At 29.8% G+C, this 22145-nt stretch overlaps 1 protein-coding gene across 1 annotated transcript in view; it reads left to right on the forward strand.

The window, feature by feature from the left end:
* Positions 1-2154: 2154 nt before the first annotated feature.
* Positions 2155-22145, forward strand: part of LOC144852443 (arginine-hydroxylase NDUFAF5, mitochondrial-like) — a 45650-nt gene continuing 25659 nt past the window's right edge. Inside the window, exons 1-6 of the mRNA XM_078710248.1 lie at positions 2155-2199; positions 5745-6142; positions 6258-6294; positions 6415-6478; positions 8229-8276; positions 19495-19601. Coding sequence (XP_078566374.1) covers positions 5749-6142; positions 6258-6294; positions 6415-6478; positions 8229-8276; positions 19495-19601 — 650 coding nt within the window. The 5' untranslated portion in view covers positions 2155-2199; positions 5745-5748. The remainder of the gene's footprint in view (positions 2200-5744; positions 6143-6257; positions 6295-6414; positions 6479-8228; positions 8277-19494; positions 19602-22145) is intronic.

Below are 22145 nucleotides of genomic sequence, written 5' to 3' on the forward strand. Positions count from 1 at the left end.
ATGGACAAATGTAATAGCAAATTTAAATTCATAATTCCGATCAGTTTAACTGCAAATGTGTAATATCATTTTTCTGAAAGGACAGCTCATGAATTGGTTGCCATGAAAAATCTAATATATATGCAGAAGTTACTGAAGGCTATTATTGATTTGTACTGAAATTATATACTGTATATTAATATACAAGTTACATTTTTATTATATTCTTGTGAATGTTTAAAGAAAACATAATAATGATTTTATTAATGTTATAATGATTTAGAATAATCTGGAATGGTTGTTTTATCTAATTTAATGACATTTTAGTTACATTTGTATGTAACATTATTTTATTTTCAACTACCTTTACATTGATGTGGATCATGTACAGTAGGTCTAGTAGAGGTTGGTTCCCATCAAGTCTAAACGTAAGGACGCCTTACATGTAACAGAATTTGACCAATCACGTTCTTACATGGTCTTACATGCAACAGAATTTTACCAATCACGTTCTTGTATAGTGGGAACCAAGCTTTTAAACTAGAAACATTTTTTTTTTCAATTTGAAAATCTAGGAAATTATAATTATGGTTTAAAATAAGATTCTTCAAAAATATGTAATTATGTTGTTAATGTCCAAAAATGATGCTAAATTATATTCCAATTAATGTAGTTATTTTAAATAAATTATCATAATTATCTATAATGATGTTAATATTAATGATTGACTCAATCATGTTGGATAATTGATAATGTTTAGTTTTATCAAACATGAAGATGTTGTGTTTGTTGTTTAATGTTATTTTATGTCCACTTATCAAATTGAATCAATCTATTACACTATTCACCTTAGGTTTGGTAACATTGCTAAATACTACACAATTATTGTAATAGGATCATATCAAAATTGTTCTACTGCAGTTACTGCAGTAGATACATTTAGTTTCTGCAGTTGACATGATCCCTCAGTAGGCAACGTTATCGTAAATATTGTAATTCTCACAGCACTCACTTACAATTTATAGTTTAAATATTTGAGAATGAAAAATAACATTTATACAGAGATTCCTTAGTGCAGACCGTAGATTGTTTCTTTATGTAGTGGTATCTTATGCGTGGTTGCCACTAGAAACGCAACACAACGACGTAACGCAACGTAAGGAATGTTACCAATCACAAGCGATGTATTAATATTCGAACTGTCACTTGTCATTGCTCAACTCGCTTGCGTTGCGTCTACGCTAGTGGGAACCAAGCTTTAATATTGATTCGTTCATTATATTAATTACATTTCCACAATGTACAGCATTTTCTGTAAGTTTTTTAGATGATAGTAAAACGATGTCCTGGTGTCCTAAATAGAATGTGAAAGAAACAACATGGACTGAATTGATAAAGCACATGGACTAATGGATTGGATAGGTTCTACTAGTCTTACGTCTTTCAGTCTAGTCTACGTATCATTGCTCTAGGTCGTAAAACGTTTGAAATCCAATTATCTATACCGGAGATATTGTAAATCTGTTAATATTAAATCTAAATACATACAAAATTCTGTAAATCTTGAAAATTGTTATGACGGTACCAAATAAAAACACTTCTATTATATTGAAAAGCACTTTTATTGTCATTGTTTTATACTTTTATTCTGTTTATTACTTTTGACCCAAAAAGTCCATAAATAAATGTTATTTCTTCATTTGTTCCAAAATGTCCTAAATATAATTTCATTTATTTATTTGACCAACAACCATAATATAAAATATACATAGATGAATTGGTCAGAGACTGATAAAGTAAATAAGATTACTGTACTACTACAAGAGTCAGCCAGTCCCATGATCTTTAAAAAAATAAATTTATATAATAAACAATATATTTAGATGTGAATATACAAAAAAAAAAAGCAATTGTTAAATACAAAATAAATTAAATATGCAAAACAAAAAAGAATTAAAGATAATTAGGTTATAGGCCTATATCCATCATTAAATGTTATGTACCTGCCCTTACATCCTCAATTCATATTTTTATTGAAAGAATTCTCCTGTTTTTCCTCAATTCAATAAATTGATTTATTTTTTTCATTTCAAATTCTGTGATCAGAAATATTCCTTATTTTATTTGTCAGAAGATAAACTACTGAGGGCGCTCTACTATTTTATTTAATTGCGACGAAAAATGGAGGACGTATGAAAGAGGATGAGGGGCACATGTTGTGTGAGATGTTCTTTTCATTTTTTAGCTAGAGAGGTTTAATTTCTTAGAGCTTAAATGAACTGATATCACTAGCTATCGTAGCAATAATGCCAGAATATTAACGGTATATTTTTGCCTAGGCCTAGGCTAGGTTGGCTATCCGGATTGCTAGATAGGAGGCCTACTACTACAGACCATATCAGAGGGTGTAAACATCTCCCTGACCATACTAGGCCGGGCAGGATCCTGGCTTTATTTAGTTTTGCTTTGTCGCCCTCTATTTTAAAAATATTTCAGCAATATTAGCTTCCAGTGCTACTAAATACAGTTACACATACTTTCTACTAACAGTAACACATCTATCATTAAATTAGAATGTTACTTAAAATAATAAAAATGGGACCTTCATAAAAGTTAAATTTACCAATATATTAACATACACGTACAACATTTGATAGGGTTCGTCATATAGGCCTAGCCTGGTTTGGAAACTTATGAAAACAGAATGGAAATCGGTCTTTAAAAAAAGCCTTAAATTGACTTTTTTTTAGATATAATTTTTAAAATTTGAATGATTAAATAAGTGTTTTAAAATAAAAAAGTTATATTCCTTGATAACTGGTATATGTGAATTGATGATTTGCCTGATTTAATAGAGAACAGTTTTTTATTGATTGATTTTCATTATAATATATTCTTTCTAGTCAGGCCTACTAGGTCTATTAATAATTTAAATTAAAAAAAAATTGATTTTTATTGAAAATCTATCATAAAATAAACTATACATTCTTGAGATGCTACAGTATTAAGGCATTACGGTATAAGTAGTATGTTATGAATATAATGCCCACTTCGGTACAATCTCAACAAGTAATATACATTCTATGAGTTTACTGACTTGGATTTTACCCTCTTCAATCGGGTAATTTTGTTTGTTCAAGTAGTAATAAGAAACCTAGTACACAATCTTGAGAGGTATTTATATATAATTGTAATCTGTACGTAACGATTTATCTATATAAATAGTGATGTTTAGATTAAGTTAAAAAATTGTCAGTGAAGGTAGAAAAATAGAAACATGTATTCTGAAATTTTAAATAGTCTTCTGAGATATTTAATAAAAAAGTTAAGAATATAATTTAGCGAATAGTGTTTAGTTTTATTCCTTCCTTTTTGACTAATATAGTTTTAATGTATTGTATTGATATTTTTGTATGTTTTATATATTGTATGTGTTTTTAAGCATCAAGGAAAACAAATTTCATGTTCGCCTTGTTGTGTTCATGACAATAAAGATTTATCTTATCTTAGTTAATTTTGTAATTGTAATCTGTAAGTGTAAGTAATAATTTATCTATATAAATAGTGATGTGTAGATTAAGTTAAAAATCGACAGTGAAGGTAGAAAAATAGAAACATATTCTGAATTTGAAATAGTCTTCTGTGATATTTAATAAAACAAAAGTTAATATAATCTAGTGAACAGTGTTGTGCATTAAATAAGAGATAAAAAAACAATAATCATAATTCAACTGTTAACAATTTGAATCTTATGTCGGTTCCAATATTAGAAATCTTTGCCTAAAGTAGCTTTCATTTTTCAAATAGTTGATTACTATAGAAATCAACATTTATAAAAAAAATGTCAATCAAATATTAATGATTAGTATATCGAATGTTTTTAATCATTTATAAAAAAAACAGTGTGTTTTATTGAGGAAGGTATTAACCATCTTCACCCTGTAAAACCGATGACTTTCAAGATCATAATTTTATAAATTTTATTTTAAACTTTAAATATAAAAGAAAACCTAGTAAAATAACTAGTAATTAATTATGTATATCTAGGCTAAAGATAAATACTTTCTATAGCAAAATTATATTTCTATTCTGTTTTTTGTTGTTGTGATCTTTTAAGAGACATTCTGATTGTAATGTCCTGAAGCGATGCTATTTTTCAGATGTGTTCCAAAAAAAAAAAGTTCAATTTCACGTTCATATAGCAAATTGCCATAATATTCGTCTTGTTAATTGAGAAAGACGTGATTTAAAACATCTTCTCTCAATTGTTAATGGATTCTGTTATTTTAGTGCTCGAAAGTTAATTCCAAAATGTTTGTAGAATCTGAGAAGGTGTGAGACCATGTTAGGTGATCTTATAAAGATAAATAGAAGTGAGATGACTTAGTTGGCAGTAAGTGTTTAGCGCAATGTTCGTGTAAAGTTGGTTAATTGATTTGCATATCGTATTTTCATCCGTATTGACATTTATGTGTCTCTACTTTAGCTTTTTCAATGTTGCTTAAGATAATTGTGGTCAGAAAGGTAATTTGATATGGTTTCTAGAATTGATACAAAAAACAAAAGAGGCATTAACACACACGTCCATTAAGTTTCAACATTTCATCTTGCCTCTACTTAACATGCCTCCATTTTATTTCTACTTGTGGTTCCATTTAGTTTGTACTTTTGGAGGTAAAATTAGACTTAATGGTTGCAACACTAAAGTGTTTTCGACATATTTGACCCCCTTTTTATTCAAAGTGCTTTTTTGTTACTATAAATTGATCTCAATATTGTCACCAGTAAGTGAAATTTAGTTGTAACCTTTAAGAACATGGTTTAACTCCGATAATAGATCTTTTTGAATTTTAAAATTATAACAACAGTAAAGCCCCTCCTTTTGGACACTCCTATTAAGTGGACAGGGACACTTTTGACGGTGTCAAATGGTTGATTCAACCCTTAAGAGGACAAAGAACAAAGAATGACCGAATAATTATTATTCATTTATATCATTATAATTAATACCAAAATGGAATATATAAATATGATACTTTATCTGGCTTGACATTTTCATTGGTGAAATGTTTGCTGCTAAACTTCAGTAATAACATTTAATTAGAAATACAACTTTCGTTGATTGTTCAGAATCGGATGTATGGCTATAATATTGTCAGTTTAGTGATAATGCATTCTATGTGAGCTATCACCTGCCGGGAAATAACCATTATTCTGTGCCTTCAAGAAGTCTTTTAGTTCTTGTTAACAGACATTATTCTTATTTATTGGTTCATTTTCAAACTATATGACCTTTGTAACCTTCAGAAGAGTACATTTGTACAATAATAAATATTAGAAATAGATTAAACAAGAAAGTAATATTAGGTGAAACTATTTTTTTTGTGACAAAAACACGAATACAGTCGACTCTCCCAATACCATACTTTTCTTGAGAACCAAAAGGTTCCAAATTCCTTTAATTAAAAATATATTCCTGGAAAACCAGATACAGTATTCTTTTCATTTCATTAATTTTATTTACCAAAGAGAAAAGAAGAATATTAAAAAAAATTAGACTAAATACTTTAAAAGATGAAAAGGTCCATCAACAAAAAGTTAAAAGCTTGTACGTGGTTGATGACCTATATGTACTGTTACATAGGCCAGCCCAAAGGTGTCCAATAGGATAGGTGAATGTATAAAGATAATTCTGTAGTAAATATTATATGATGCAATTTGCTTTAAATGCACAAATATAAAGTTTCTTTTTTTTCTTCCAACAGATGAATGTTTAATAAAGTATTTGTCAAGATGTCGTGCTTTCAAAGGAGATTGTTGCATATATGCAACTTACCAAGAAGTTGTAACACACAACGACAGACACAATGTTATAAAACCAGAACACAATGTATTAAGACACTATCAGTATACTGCAACAATTTAACACAACATAGATATTTTACCAATTCCTCAAATAATTGTTTATCAAATGAATTTGTTTGCCAAAGGTCAAAATGGATGCAAAAATGTAATTCGAATTTCATGATCCTAGCAAAATGGCAGCATTCATCAACTGAACATACAATGAATGTATTTGATCGGAAAACCAAACAGATGCAACGCGATCGGGCTGCGATGGCAGCAGACGTCCATGTGTACGATTATTTGAAAGATGAGGCGTGTATAATATTTTTATGACATTATTTTGATATTATCTTATTGATTGATTGTACAATAATATGTATTTTTTCAGATGCCTCTTGTTTTATTTATTTTTTTTTATTATTTGCAGGTAGCTTATAGGCTAGTTGACAGATTGCGTGATGTTACAAGGTAATTAGAAATCTGATCAAAAACAATGATGATGTTTGTTCATGAAAACGAACAAATAAAGTCAATATATTGTCTTTGCTAATCCACACGTTAAAACATAACAGTTATTTTTTTTCCCAGAAAGTTTGACATAGCTCTTGATTTAGGATGTGGACGTGGTCATGTTGCTAAACATTTGAATGAAGTAAGTCACATGACAAACACATGACTATAAAATGTCATTATCCTTGTCATTATGTCAGATTTCATATAACCAATTTTGTTTAATTTAAAATCTTCTAAGAAAAACACCTTTAGATACTTTTCTCCTTCAAGGCATTATTTAAGTCTAATAGCAAAAGACGTCACTAAGATACTAGTTTGAACAGAAGTAATTTGAATAAAATTTACATAAAAAAGGTGGCTCCCAAAAACTAATCTCCAATATAAATACTGCCCTTTAGGTAATTGCCGTCAGTACAGTGATATTTTGTTTTAGTTTAAAATTTACTTTTATTGTTATTTAAAAAAGTTTATTCTTAATATCTGTTTAATGTATGTTTAGATTTTAAACTCTGCCGAATCTATCGATTATTCCATAAAGATTAGGAATTAAGAATAAAAACATATAAAACTTCTTTCCAAGACTGTTTTTATAAACTTAAACTACCCATTTCTGAAGCTTAATATTTTGTCATTAATCAGAAGTTTCTCGTAAAACCTTCAAAATTATTGTTATCTTTTAAAATCTAAAGTATAATAATATCCGCTGTAACGTCAAAGCGTCCACTTTGTGTTATTGATTCAACGATCCAACTAATATTCTGGATAACAAAACCATTTTGTCGGCAAATATTCCAGATGTTGAAGAAGAAGGTGGCTTTAAATCTTCAAATTTAGATTTTTTTATCACACAAACTAGGACGCTGAAAGAATCTTGTAATCGCTCTTTTTTTACCATCCAAACTAATTCATATTTGTACGAAGTTTGAGGATCAAACTTTATTCTTGTTATGATGTTTCTTCTAAGATAATAACTTTTAAACATGAATTCAAGTGACCCTCATTTTGTTAAAACTAATTTTCTTGTGTCAAATGAAGAGTATCTGTAAATGTATTCAGGTAGAAACATGCATTTAATTTGTTTTAGTAAACATATGTCTATATCGCTGTTGTTTTGCTATTTGCAATTATTATAATTTTGCCCATCGGCCATATTGTTGAGTTTGTCACTTGGTTGAGTTGTTGAATACTTTCAACACGATGCTTTAGGATGTCACCTATAAGCACAAGTAATTCATTTTTTTTGGCATTTTGTTCTTGTAGTCAAAATTAACAAATCCTCGGGGAAGAATTCATCAAATATTAGAAAAAAAATTTAAAACTAAATGTCAAGTTTATAGATTCGTAGTTTTTTTTTATTGTAGAGAAAACTTTTAACTTGTATTTTTTTTAATTTTCTGGCATTTTAAATTTTAAATCAATTCTTTATATAATCCAGAATTTTATTAAAAATTGTTGATTTTACTGGCATTCATGTTAATTCATTAAATAATACCTATGTTATCAGAAATATAAGTTGTAATTGTTTGTGGAGAAAAATAGTAAACTGGTATTAAACTATGTGTATACTATCAAACTTTATGTGACAAAAATATGTGATGTGCCCATATATGGACATGATGATGTCATACCACTATCATATTTGGGCACATCAATCTTTTTTTGTCAAATTAGTTTGATAGTGTAGACAGAGCTTTAAATTGGATCTTCCATATAAATGTATTTAAATTTGAATTAATTGTTGTTTGGTTCATGTCGTGTTCATATTGATAATAATTGGTCGTTAGGTTATAGAATAGAAGCATTAGTTATAATAGTACATAAGTAACTTTCTGTATTTTGAAAAAGTTTTGAAAAAGTTTAGAAATAGTTTATATATGGTCTTGTTACAGGAATTAGTTGGAACTCTGTACCAATGTGAAATGTCTCAAAAAATGATTGTAAGTATTTTTTAAATTTTATTTGGTTTTAGATTATTTAAAAAAAATTTACTTTGTTTGTTCCTTGTATATTTACGGCTCTTTTGAACTGGTTAAAATTATGCATATGCCAACTTCATTATCTAACTAGGAAATTAATTTGGTCATGGCAGATTAAAAAAATACCAACAAATAAATAAAAGAAAAAATATAGATATAAAGAAAATATATGGTCAAGACAAGATGGATGACCATTATTATTTAATTACAGATTTTGATTATCTGGATAGGAACTGGATGATAAATTATTTATATTTTAATTCTTAGAATTTTATACTGTATTTCTAAATGTGTATATATTTAAAGTTGAATAATTTGATTAAATAAATAAGTAAATATTGATGAATCAATGAATTAATTAAAAATTGAATAATTTAAAACATTGAAATCATAAATAAAATTAGTTTAAATGTCACAATCATTAATATTGTTTGAAATCAAATTACTCTTAATTTCAATGCTTACATTAGACATACATACATACTGTAGATTTTTTAAACTTTATTGTTCATACATAGTTTTTATAATGTACTGTATACTGTACGTTATTATTTGGAAAAATCAAATCTTGTTAGGTATAGTACTTTTTCTAAGTTATTGTTTTTGGGCAGAATATGCATATTGATTTTCAGAAAAATTGATAAATTGAAAATTTATTTTACTTATTAAAATCTTGAGTAATTTTTTTCATCAATATGGGCCAAAATGATAAATATCCTGGGGCCGGATTTATCAAACTTGCTTAGCAAAAAAATCGTCTTTACTTTGCCTTAAATCCTTGATTTTGCCTTAGTAAGATTTATCAATATATCTAAGCAAAAAAATTTGCTTAATTTTGTCTTAAATGTAAGACGAACAACACCCTGCCTTAAGATGAAAAAGTCTTATCTCATTTATGCAACAGAAACATTCTTTTTTGACAACGCGAGCGCGCTAGGCCGGAACATTGAACATTCGGAAAGGCTACGCTAGTGCGTTTTCCGCTGTACTACGGACGCTAAAATAATGATATTGATCTTCATAAAGATGGCCTAGAAATTGGACGAGCAAAACCAATATTTTCGGGATGGGTACGACCCATTTGACTAACTTTTAGAAAACTGTATCGGCTGCCAAGGGTTGCTGTCATTGATAAAAATAAATAAATGTTGATTTGATTTAAGTTTAGAGCGAATGATTTTCGTATGTATTTCCGACTGTTGTGCTCTTTCTCTATTTCAAGTAATAAAAACAATAGTAGCCAGAATGCGCCCTCTCTTGTTGGGAGTAAAAATACGGAGATAAAATGTTATAGCGCCGCCATCGCTAAGAGAAAAAAGCTAATACGCATGTGTAAGCAAGAATTTTTCGTCTTAAGACATAATTTGCTGCCCTCTAGAGTTTAATTTTGCGCATGTGCAAAGTAAAATTTACCTAAGACAATTTTTCTGCTAAGACGGTTTGATAAATAAGCTTAAGTTATTTGCTTAAGTACTTCTTAAATATTTCAGCTTAAGCAAAAATATAAGCAAATATTGATAAATGCCAATCCTGGCCTCTGCTGCCAAGTATTTCGCTCAGTTTATGTGCGCTGTAAACATTGAGCACTTACAGTCGCACATGGTTACACAATGTTTTACGATGTGTGTGTATGCGACCAGTATGTTACTAACACTTGGTTACATAATGTTGCAATTTATGTGTGACCGGTTATGTTAGTAATTGAAAAATTAGGTGGAACCCAATACATTGTCCTGACCAATCATAATCCTAATCTCTTGTATCTTCTTCGATCAAATCGATTCCCTGAAACAACATCAATCAAGATTATCTGTTGGGTTTTTGAAAAGCCATTCTCATTTATTATAGTATTGTATTTGTATTAGATCTTACAAACATTTTTGATAAGACAACGAGGCACCAGGCATTATCACCGATCATTGTTTATTGCTAATGTAATAGGAATTAAAAGGTTATTTTTCGTTGTATAAAGTTTCAAATGTAGAAGTTTGATAAGAGGACATATTTATCTATCTCAATAAATAATGATAGGTATAGGTAGCTGAACTATAACCTATAGCATAAAGTTTCTGAGATGGCACTGCACTAAGCTAAGTATTTAGAGTGGAGCTGTAGCTTGGTGGTTTAGATGCTTGGCATCCCAGGGTCCTGGGTTCAAATCCTGTCAGATGCCAAAGATTTTTTTCTCATGACAGAAAAACTTAACTCTTAAAGACTTGTAATAAGACTTTGTTTGTGTAGAGCATCTTGTGTATGTTTGTCTTTGTGATTATTTAAGGGTGAAACCCCTTTATTAGCCACTAGCCTTAACGGCTATGTGGCTATCTGGCCTCTCCATGAGACCTATCTCCAAACTGTCCATAAAATAAAATAATACATTTTTTTACAAAGTATGCATTAACATAGCTTTTAAAATTATTAATTGTTAACGCATTTAAAATGGTGTCAATGCTGGCTTCAAGAACATCTGCGTAGTGTAGGACATTTTTCTTTTTTAATTGTTAAAACTACAAAAACGTAGGTCATTAAACATTACTAAAGACACCTGCAACAGGTTTTATCTTTCTTAATCATTTTGAAGATTAATGTTACATACTGTACTATGATTTTCTTCGTTATTTATAGTTTTGATTAATTTGTAATATTGTACAGTCTATTCCGTGCCTAGCTTACCTGGATTAACCGAAAATAGCCCTTTCTCCTCGAAGAGTGAGGTATAACCATCCACTGTTTGTGTAGTCCATTGACATTATATTTCACCTCTAATCAGGCAAATATCTCTAATATTTCCCTCAAGTGGGATGATGGATCTACACAACCTGGGAGGTGTCAATAATTATTATTATTAGAGTTATAAAGACGCCCTTTGGGTTGTAGACACGCCCTTTGGTTGGGCAGACAAGCGAGAGCAGCACACCATTGGTCGTTCATGATAGCTTTTGTTTCTTTCCAGTTTTCCACTTTTATGTTTCTCTGAAAGGAATAAAATGAAAATAAAACTGTTTCGGCGAATTGCAAATAGTACCACCTCAACACTTATGATTTATGTATAATGTTGTTAACATTAATACATTATAGCTTCCAATGTGTTTAATTTCTACTAAATTAACACCACATGTAAATTAAAATTAAATGTCAAAAGATTAACGTCTCCAAATTGTAAATATCATGTGACCTACTTGTATTGTTCTCGACTCAATTTTATTATGAATTATTAATAACCAATATCTAATATTACTATGTTTATGAATGTGTTGATTACTGCAGTGCAGACAGAGTGACAAATTCAATAAACTTGGTCAACATCTAAGACATTCTTAATCTAATTCATTTTTCAAAGTCAGTTTTTTGTTTGTTTTTAAGTTTTAGGAGATTATACATTTTAGTATTAAATGATAGTTTGCAAGAGCCTTGTATTCTGTGTAGAAAAACTAGTTCAAGGACTTTTAATTATTAATTAGTTCTTGGTTTTTATAAACACTAGTTACTGGAGGCTGTCATTTTGTCCCACCATCATGTCCAATTGATTATATTTCACAAACTAGTTGTTAAGAAGGTGCACAACCTAAATGCTAGTGTACACAACCAAATTACAGTTTGCAAAATGAGCAACTCAAATTATAGTTTGGTCTGCCAAATTTTGGAAAACTTTTACTGGCAAACTTTAGAGTTTGAAACTAAAGTTTTCTAGTGTAGACTAGGCTGTTATACAACTGCTATGTAAATGGCAAGTTATATTCGCTGGAAAAACATATTAAAAAAAAAAACTTTAATTTGTGAACAGTAAGTTTGATAATAGTGGAAAGTAGGAAGTTGAATCTGAAAATAGAATGTATTGTATCATTCTCTTTCATCGTTTTACTTATTTGTTACAAAAATCAATTTCAGTTGCCATTTCTATTTTTTTGTGCCAGATGATATTTCAATATGTTTGAGCACAATGCCATAATTATTAGTCTTTGTCGGTTCATGGTAAATTATACTTAAGGTTTTACGACAACATTCTTCATCTGGAAATTCATAAACGTGACGTATTGAAGAAATTGTTTGCCGTGGAACACACTCTCCGTCGGAAAATCAAAAGCACGAGAGGGTTGGTTTTTAAACTCCCAGTTGGATAATTACTCACGTATGCAAGCAGCACGTAGCACACTACCGATGTCCATTGGGTGCTATTCCGTTCGTCGGCAAATAAATCGACATATCTTCAAATACGATATAATTCAATGAATTACTACGTTGACTTAGTTCAAAACGAATTGACATTTGATCAGATATCTGTGCTGACACCTCTAAATAGTTGATCACGCTCGAATTTAACACCAAACTTATCTAATGGCATAGAATGCTAGTCACATGGCAAATAACTGTTAGAATGTATGAACATGCTCTCTTAATTAACCGAGTGGTATTATAAAATTGACAGTTATTGGAATAAGCACTTTCTTAATCTAGATGCTACTTGACAAACTCTAAGTATCAACATTTATTTGCATAAATTAAGAGCAAATTTTGCGACTACTTCAGTGTAATATAGATACTTTAACGCTCAAAAGAAATTGATTTAATTTTTTTCTGTATTAGTAAGTTACTAGTCTTTCATGTCTGAATAATGTCATAATTATCTCTTTCTACCATCAATAATTGATAATAATTTGCATAAATTAAGAGCTAATTTTAAGGCAACTGTAATATATACAGTAACTTTCTTTCGATAGTAAGTCAAAACAGCCAAATATTATTTCTTTCTTCTGTACAAATAGTCTGCCAGGTCCAGACATAAATGTCCAATTTTACCATTACACTAGTCTGCCATGTCCAGACACAAATGTCCAATTCTACCATTACACTAGTCTGCCAGGTCCAGACACAAATGTCCAATTTTACCATTAGTAGGATGCCTTTAATGGGACAACATTTATAATGAAACCTTGATCTGTAAAAAAATATTTGTTTGCTATTGTTGTCTTTGTCGTCTAGACTCACTATTTTAAAATTCAAATCCTTTAGTCAGATTATTAAGAAATTACTTAATTTCATAATGAAGTAGTAATCATGATGATGATGTGTTTTAATTTACCTTTAACAGAGTTATCTATAGAGAGTAGTTGTGGAGTCGGCACGTCGCCACGGCTCACTGTAAAAAACCAAGATTGATAATAATTTGTTTTTTATTACACTTTCTACGAGTAAGGCATGTAGTGCATGCCTAGAACCATTTTGATATTGATGTTTGATTGACTGATTGGTTGATGTTGCAGTTTGAAGAAAGCTTTTTCCAAACTTTGTCTTATTGATTATTGTTGCTATATGGTGCTATTTCTGTTGGTGATTCTCCAGTTTGTTGTTGCCAGATACTGCTGTGGGATAATGGCTATGAGTGCTCACTGGCTAAACCCAGGGGCGCCAGAGCTCAAGGGTCCCAGAGCATGAGCTGTCCAATGCAACTACCCAGCGTTGGAGTGCCACTTATGAGTGCTAATCAAGAGACCTTTGCCCTGTGTGTTACGCCATTGCATGGTTGCCTGTTTCCTAATCTTTTATTTGCTGTCACCAAGATGTATGAAAAGAAAGTCTTCATACAGTGATTCAGTTTGAAAATCCTTGGCATTTTGTGTATTTATTATTCTGTAATTTTTGTTTTTGCTGCATTGAATAAATCAAATCAAATCAAGTGACATATGTAATTTTATTCAGGGATAAACATAACATATTTTTATTGTGATTGCAACAGGATGAACTGCACTTAAATTACTAAAACCTACAGAATTGAATAATCTAAAGCAATGAATTAGTTCAATTTCAAGGGCAGCTAACCTATAAAAATGAATTTTCATGACCAATAAAGTATTTTCCTAATGCCATCCTATTATCCCAACCTACTCCTCAGTTTCCAGTTAAGCTTGAGGACAAATATAAATACCTTTACCATGGACCTGTAAAGTATGCCTAAACTTGTATACCATCATTATCCCATGGACCTATAAATTAGGTAAATAATTTATTTATAGGTCCATGATTATCCCAACTTACTAGCACCCTGAACTAGTTCACTATTAAAAACTTCAATTTACATAAAATTGGCAAGACTTTCAACCAAAAAAATATGCTGTAGCCACATCTCTAAAGGGAAGTTAAAAAGTGACTTAGCGTGAAAAGTTTTACTATTAGCCTTGCCGCTTAGGAGGAGTGGAGTACAAGATTTTGATGGTGTGATATGATGATGATGCTATGTTCAGTTTAAATAAGGTGTGGAATGTATTTAAAACATTCATTTGGTGAATGACTTCATCTTTTTGAACTCAAAGACTTAACCTACTTGTTGAATGAAAATTAATAACTTTTCAATGTTACACAGTATGCATACACATTTTCTATCGTCATGGTTACCTGTAAATGTCAAGATATCCATCACGAACATAGTCTGGTATTGGGCATGACAGATTTTGTCAAGTACCTGAAATTTATACAACACGATTTTAAAAATGCATACATTTTGTAAATATTCTTTAGAAATAGTTGTAAGTTTTTGATGTGTTTTTGGCCTGGTGAGGATATAAGAAAAAAAATAATTTGTTATTTTTTTTTTATTTCATCAAAACCAACAGTTGTCACTTAAAGGTATGAAACAGAAAACAGATACAATAAATACTCTATGTATAAAGCAAATTTAAATAAATACTGTATATATGATAAATAGTAAAAATTAGCCTATTGAGCACAATTATTAAAAATAAAATTGATGGATAGTAGTAAGTACAGTAGAGTTGAGTACAGTACTAAATACATTGAAGTGAGCCATCTATGAAGATGAATAATAATGGTATTCCTGATGGGATGCCATACTGTTTTCCATGTCTCACTTTTCTCCGTGAAAAATATTGATCTTTGAAAACAGTGTTTCACTCCATGTTTTTATAACATCCTTGTGGTTTAATCATCAGTTAGCTACCTACACACACCTGTAATGTATTCATTCAACATTTATTTAGAAACAGTTTAAGAAATAAAAGAAGCATACATTTACAATAACTTAAATGGTAACAGTAAATAAGAGCTGTTTCAGGGATCGGAAAAAGAAGTATAAAAAGAAATTGTCAAATACCAACCCCAAAACAAAAAAAAGTTTAAGTGACATGTCATGAAAAAAACAGATCAAATTTAAAACAAAACAAAAAGGGAAACAATTGACCGTAAAATGATGCTATTAAAATTGAGTGACTAAAAAAAATGGTTGCAATTTGGCAATATATTCAATGGTGAGCTTCCAATTATTTCATTCATTCATCCAAAAATTCATTAAAAAAACTACATCACAATTCACAATACAATTATACTACCAATTATACACAAATAATTAAATAATATTGAACATTTTGTATTGATATTGGTTTCTGTATTAATATTCACACTATTTCCTTTAATATACGATTTTAAAAGATGTTGCGATGAATTATTGACTTTCAATTTGTAACTTAATACTATCATTTCTACAATACTATTATGAAATAGTTATATTCGTCCATGAGACAATGGTATGTAATTTATAAGAAGAGTGCGACAAACCCTTTGACTGACCGTGTGACAAAGGTTATGTAAGACTGTACCGTTACTCTGAAAATGCACAGATTATCCTTGAAATAGTAATAATTCAAAGGCTGTATTCATACTCAAATAAGGGAAACACTTATAATGATATTAAATTATCCAAGTGAATAAAGGGATATATTTTTTATATCACTTAAGTGTTTTTTTATGCTAATATTGTATATAAACATCACAGGCACACAATAAATTTGAAACCACCCGGTGATATACTAAAATTTAATTAATTAATTTGAAACGATAAAGATGAGGAAATTTGTTGAATGAGAAAAAGTCACCCAAACGAGATTCAAACCCAGAACTTAGATGTCCTAACCATTAGATCATGGTATTGTTGAAATTTGATTGGCGTGTAGAAAAAGTATTACTATACAACATCGGTGGTTGTAAACTAAATATTAGTGTATTGTACTATTGAGCTACAGTAGATATTTATTAAGTTAGTATATCAATATATTTTCAGATACGTACTGTAGCGAATATTTTGTTTGTAGAATTTCCCAGTTTAAATTGGTATTCTATATAGAATATCAAATAAATGTTATCTAAAAGGATTGAGAGAGATAGGATGCACTCAGCACAAGACCCAGGGGAGGATAAGCTTATTTATTTGCACTTAGTGAGAGTTTCATAGAAATCCTCTAGGCCTAGATATTTTTTGAAAACTAGCAGGAAAAATCGTAACGGCTATTGCTTAAAAAATGTAATTATACTAGGCCTAAAAACAGATTCTCCCAATACTAGACACCATTAGACTGTCTTATGTCTGGTATTCCGAATGTGTTTTCAATGTTAAAAAACAATTTAAAACCGTGTTTTTTAATGATTGATTAGTTATTGTAATAGTTTATGAAAGAAAGAATATAAATGTTTACGTTGAACTTCAACGTTGAATGTAATGTTTTTTTACCTTGAAATATGAAAGAAAGTGAAATTGATTTTTATTAACCAAAAGTACAAAATAATGTTTTTTATTTAAATCAAGTTTTTTTTGTATTAATAAAAGCTTCTAATTATCCAAAATTGTTTATTACATTACTTATTTATGCATACGTAAAATGATTATAATTACAAGTTGTCTTTTAAATCATATAATACTGCGAATCAAGTTTTTAATTTAAGTGTTTAGTGTACATCATATCCTTGTGTTTGTTTTTGTCTCCCTCGGGCTAGCTAACAACCTGTTAGTCGCCATCACTTCTTTTCACCACGTAAGAGAAAATGTCGTCCAAACTTGTATGGATTATCGTACCGGCTCAGTATCGCTGCTGGGACCACCATCGAACGTAAATCCATTTCGGTCTCCCCATGAGAGCGCTCGTGTTGTTAATTCGTTCGTTGTGACTCGTTGTCAAACGGCGTTGAGTAAGCTTCATTTTATATGCACTAAATGCTGTGACAGCATTTAGTCGTTATGATAGAGTGAGCTTTGCGGATTTTGCGTTTTTAATCCTTCTACTAAAACGTTAATGACTTGTTATAGAAATGGGAAAACCACTTTTGGTTCATTATCAAGCTCTAATAGTCTATTACAGTTTTTCATTTTTGGCTTGTTTCCTATAATTCATTTAACATCCAAAGTTGAAATTATGACACGATATTTTGACTAAAAAGTTTACCTATCAATACAAGAGTTCTTGGTTCAACTCTTACAGTAAGTTGTAATAGTATGCAGCTTGGGGGAACATGCTCAGATCAACAGTGGACATTTTATAAAGTATTCCATAAGAATTTATACTAAAGTTTAAACTTCTATATATCTCTGATTGGCTAGTTTACCAAGTGGGTTATACCATTCATAAATAGGGATATCTTTAGTTTGTTGATTTTCTTACTCCAATGTGAGTACAGTAATGTGTATTGTATTCCACATGGACCTTTAAAATGTAACCAGTCATGTTACCGATTCAATTAATAGATTTATTTATAACAAATATATATATAGGCTACTTAAGTTATCTAGGTCATCGTTTTAATAAAACTAGTAAAAGGATACCATTGTTATCTGTTTATTAGTTTAAAACTAATAAATAATCTTGTTTTCATTAATATTGATAGTGGATAATTTAAAAGTAGAAGCCTTAGGCAAAGTCGTTAATTACCTGGTCATTTGAGAACCAGTCGCTTTCATTTCATTAATAAATGAATATTTTGTAGGTGATATGATTCAGATTAGATTACAGAGTACACAACGCAAATCCTTTTTGAATTTTTTAAATTATCCTAAATAATCTCCTTAGTCTTGTATCATTTCTAAATCAAAAGATAAATAGGTTTTTTCAGGTATAACAGTAGAAAAATAGTTTTTTTGATGCAGTATACCTCTACTTAGGGTGTGTTTGTTTGTCTGTTAGCAGGATAATGTCAAATCTAAAAGATGGATCAAATTTAAACCACAGATAAATATGTGGTCACTGAAGACTCCATTTTTGTAGGCAATCTGGACCCCAATTCTATCTAGATCACTTTTTATTATTTGACTAACTACAAGACGGATCTTTACCACATTTTAAACACATCATCATCGAATACTCCATTTTGGAGTCAATTCAGACCAAGATCCAATTCTGGACCACTTTTTAAAAACTATTTTTAGGTTGTACGTCAAAGACGAATCTTTATCACGATTCTTGATCCTTTTTCTCTTCTTTCTTAAGTTGGTGAAGGTTGCAACTCTCTGCTTGCTCTTGTTTTCTTTATGTCATCACTAATATTTATAGGTCAAAGTTGACAATAAAATCTTATTTGCAAGGAATTTTTGTGTGGTAATATCTGTAGCTATTCCAATTAAGCCCCTTAACATTTTGATGTAGTGAACATTAAAATCAATCAATCAAGATAGAAGATCATGAAATTAATTGAAATTGGAATGCATTTTGCAGGTTAGCTTTTAAAACCATGTTATTCATTGAATAGAAATAATCTGTTGCAGCATTCATTTGCCGGAGACATTGTTATGTGTGCTGACCGCTTCTATGGCTCTTTCCCGCTAGTCTTCTGGTCTGTCAGTAATGATTTGATTGATGCGTTTTCCTTTTTTAAATATTTATGCCTCCTATGCAATTTAAATCAATTCAAAAACACATTTTTTACACTCCAAGCCAATATTTGGAAGTTTGTATTTTTTCACTCATTATTCTGATCATTTCTTTTAGAAAATTAAATTGAAACCAGAATCATGTTGCAGCCTAATTTTTACTGAAACTAAAATCAGTTTCTCATTTAGTGATAGTTCGTGGTTGATTATGTAATTATTTCATTATCCACACAGAGAGTCAGATGCTCGCGACCTTCTAAGGTGAGGTCAATTTGAGACCGCGATTGCGTTTTTTAAAAACCGTGTTCTCTTGGTCAATAGAAACAGGCCCTGTATGTTCTGTTTTTAAAATACTTATTTGCAAATCTAAGTAATGATATTTATTTGACATCATCCTAAAGCTCTGTCTACAGTAACACTATCAAAAAAGTGTGATGTGCCCAAATATGGTAGTGATATACCCACATATGGTAGTGATATGACATCATCATCATCAAGTTTGATAGTGTTACACAAGTTTCTCATTTTATTTTGTAGACTCAAAGTTTTGTCTGTGAAGATGTGAAGACGATTAAAGTTCAAGCAGATGAGGAATTCATTCCATTTCAGGAAAACTCACTAGATCTTGTTATTAGTAACCTCAGGTATGTTTTATATTATATTTCGGTTCTGTCTAGTGATTGGTTGAAAGAGCATCACATGATTAAATGAAGATTTTTCTAATCTACTAAAGCTCTGTCTACACTATCAAACTAGTTTGACAAAAAAAGTGTGTGATATGGCCAAAATATGGTAGTGATATGACATCATGTAAATATATAGGCATTCCGGATTTCACATGTACAATACAAACAAGAAAATAACACACATACTAGACCTGGGGAACTCCAATAGCGAACTCAATCGTAATATACTAGACTAGTATACAAATAATGAATTTTTATGAGTGTAATGGTACAAATAATGGCATGAGGTGAATGATGAAAGGTTATATCAACGAGGCAACGCCGAGTTGATATAAACTTTCATCATTCACCAAATGCCATTATTTGTACCATTACACGAATATTAAACATTCATTATTTGTTTTATATAACATCTAAATAGATTCCTGTCATTTGAATCAAATATAAGGTAGCCCTAGCCAAGAGGCCTACATTTCATTCAGATTGATTAAAACAGTAACATTTGTTTTTTAATATTATAATATTAAATGTTATATTTGTATGGATTTTATAAACACACCTACTTTAGTGTTAATTATGTCAACAAACAACCAAACAATCCTATGCTTAGCAAGGCTAAAACGCCTAGGCTAGGCCTAGCCTAATACTAACAGGCCTGGCTAGGCTAGACCTAGTGCAGTAGTACTAGATTGGCTGAAAGGCAAAACTTCGACAGACAATTGGAACTTATCTTGACTAATTATGGTTTTTCCAATGATTCCACGTCTTGTAGGGATGTCCCCATTAATTAATCAAAATCCTAAAAACGATCTAAAGCTAATTTAAATGCCTTTTTGAATGAAATTAGTACATATATATCTCCAAATCATACACAAAAATCTGCTGCTTTTACATATCTCGCGGTGGTGTTTACAAACAGAGGCAGGACGACAAGTGGCGCTGTTGTATTTCAATGTAATTTTTGTATTCTAAATTTTTTTTTATCCGCGAAACGTTTTTTTTTTCGTACACAAAATGTTTAAAAAAGTACTATTAAACGATCGTTTAATAGTGCATACTATTGCACGCCATGTGACCCACAATCGTCCAATCAAATGACAGGAATTTATTTAGGTGTTATATAAAATGGTATATTATATTTCCTTAAAATGTTATCACATGCAATGCCAGTATTAATAATTTACACATTCACACAAGGCCTCACATGTGATACATATGTGACCCTGTATCAAATTATTTTCCTATGTAACAGTACAAATTATAGATACAGTAGCATCTATCATCATTTTCATTATTGTAATCACAATTAGCCTTTCCATCAATACTCATTTGTTATTTTGTGTAATTAAATGTCAAATGTCATATCTTTGACTAACATGTTCCAGTAATTTAAATTTAAAACTTATACATGCACTAATGAATGAAACAGCCATTTAACAATAGATATGTCATCCTATAATAAATCATCATTAATTGTAATACATCGTGATGGTAATTTCAGAAATTCATTTCTCTAGATAATAATTATATTTTTTAAATGTTCTAAAAAGCTATAAAAATAGACATCAACAAATCTATTAGTATTTTGATATTCAATGCTAATGTTCTGTTTGATTATAATAACATAATGCAATATTTATTAAAAGGGCAACAATTGCATTTGAAACAAATTAATGATGTCACCATTCTAATTCTAACATTCTAAATTCTTATTTTGACAATGTTTATTTTTATATACCTTTTAAAATTATCAACTCAAACCTATGACACTGTAAGACAATTTAATACAGTACCTGTATTACCATGTTGATAATGATTTTTCTTTTATATTTTTGCAAATAGTTTAAGAACCTGTATCCGTCATATAATGTATTGTTTTGATGTATTATGTTAAATTGGATGCACCACTTCTGTGTGTGCCACCGATGCAAAGGTGTCATTTCCTAATAAATTATTATTATTATTATTAATGAGAGAATTATTGTGAATTTTAGGAGAACATAAACAAGTTTCAAATTTAAATTTCTATTATTCCAGTAAATGTGTTTTAGATACTTTTTTAGATTGATAAAATCTAAGGGCAGATGGCAACATTATTTAAAAAAAATTAAAATATGTCTTCCTAGAGGAATTCATTTACGAACTATAATCGCACAAAATGTATTAATCCATAATTTGTTGATAATACAACTAATAATTGATTAATAATATAATTAGTTTTATCTAATTAGCAAATCAATATTTTCATAGAATACACCTTTTTGCAAAACAATGTTTGTTGTAGGAATTGTGAAAATAAACAATCTATCATCATTTCCATTACTCTAATTGAAGTCTAAATACCAGCAATTATAAGTAAACTTTTTATAGGAAACTTCGCTATTTTTAAGCTTTAAATTGCAATTGCAGTCAACAAAACAAGATATTTGCTAGACTTGTTCCATTAGTTTGATAAACAGCGAAAATGCGATTTAAACAAAATTTGCATATTTAATCTTTAAA

This window comes from Antedon bifida, chromosome 9, assembly GCF_963402885.1.
Source record: "Antedon bifida chromosome 9, ecAntBifi1.1, whole genome shotgun sequence".
Taxonomy (NCBI): domain Eukaryota; kingdom Metazoa; phylum Echinodermata; class Crinoidea; order Comatulida; family Antedonidae; genus Antedon; species Antedon bifida.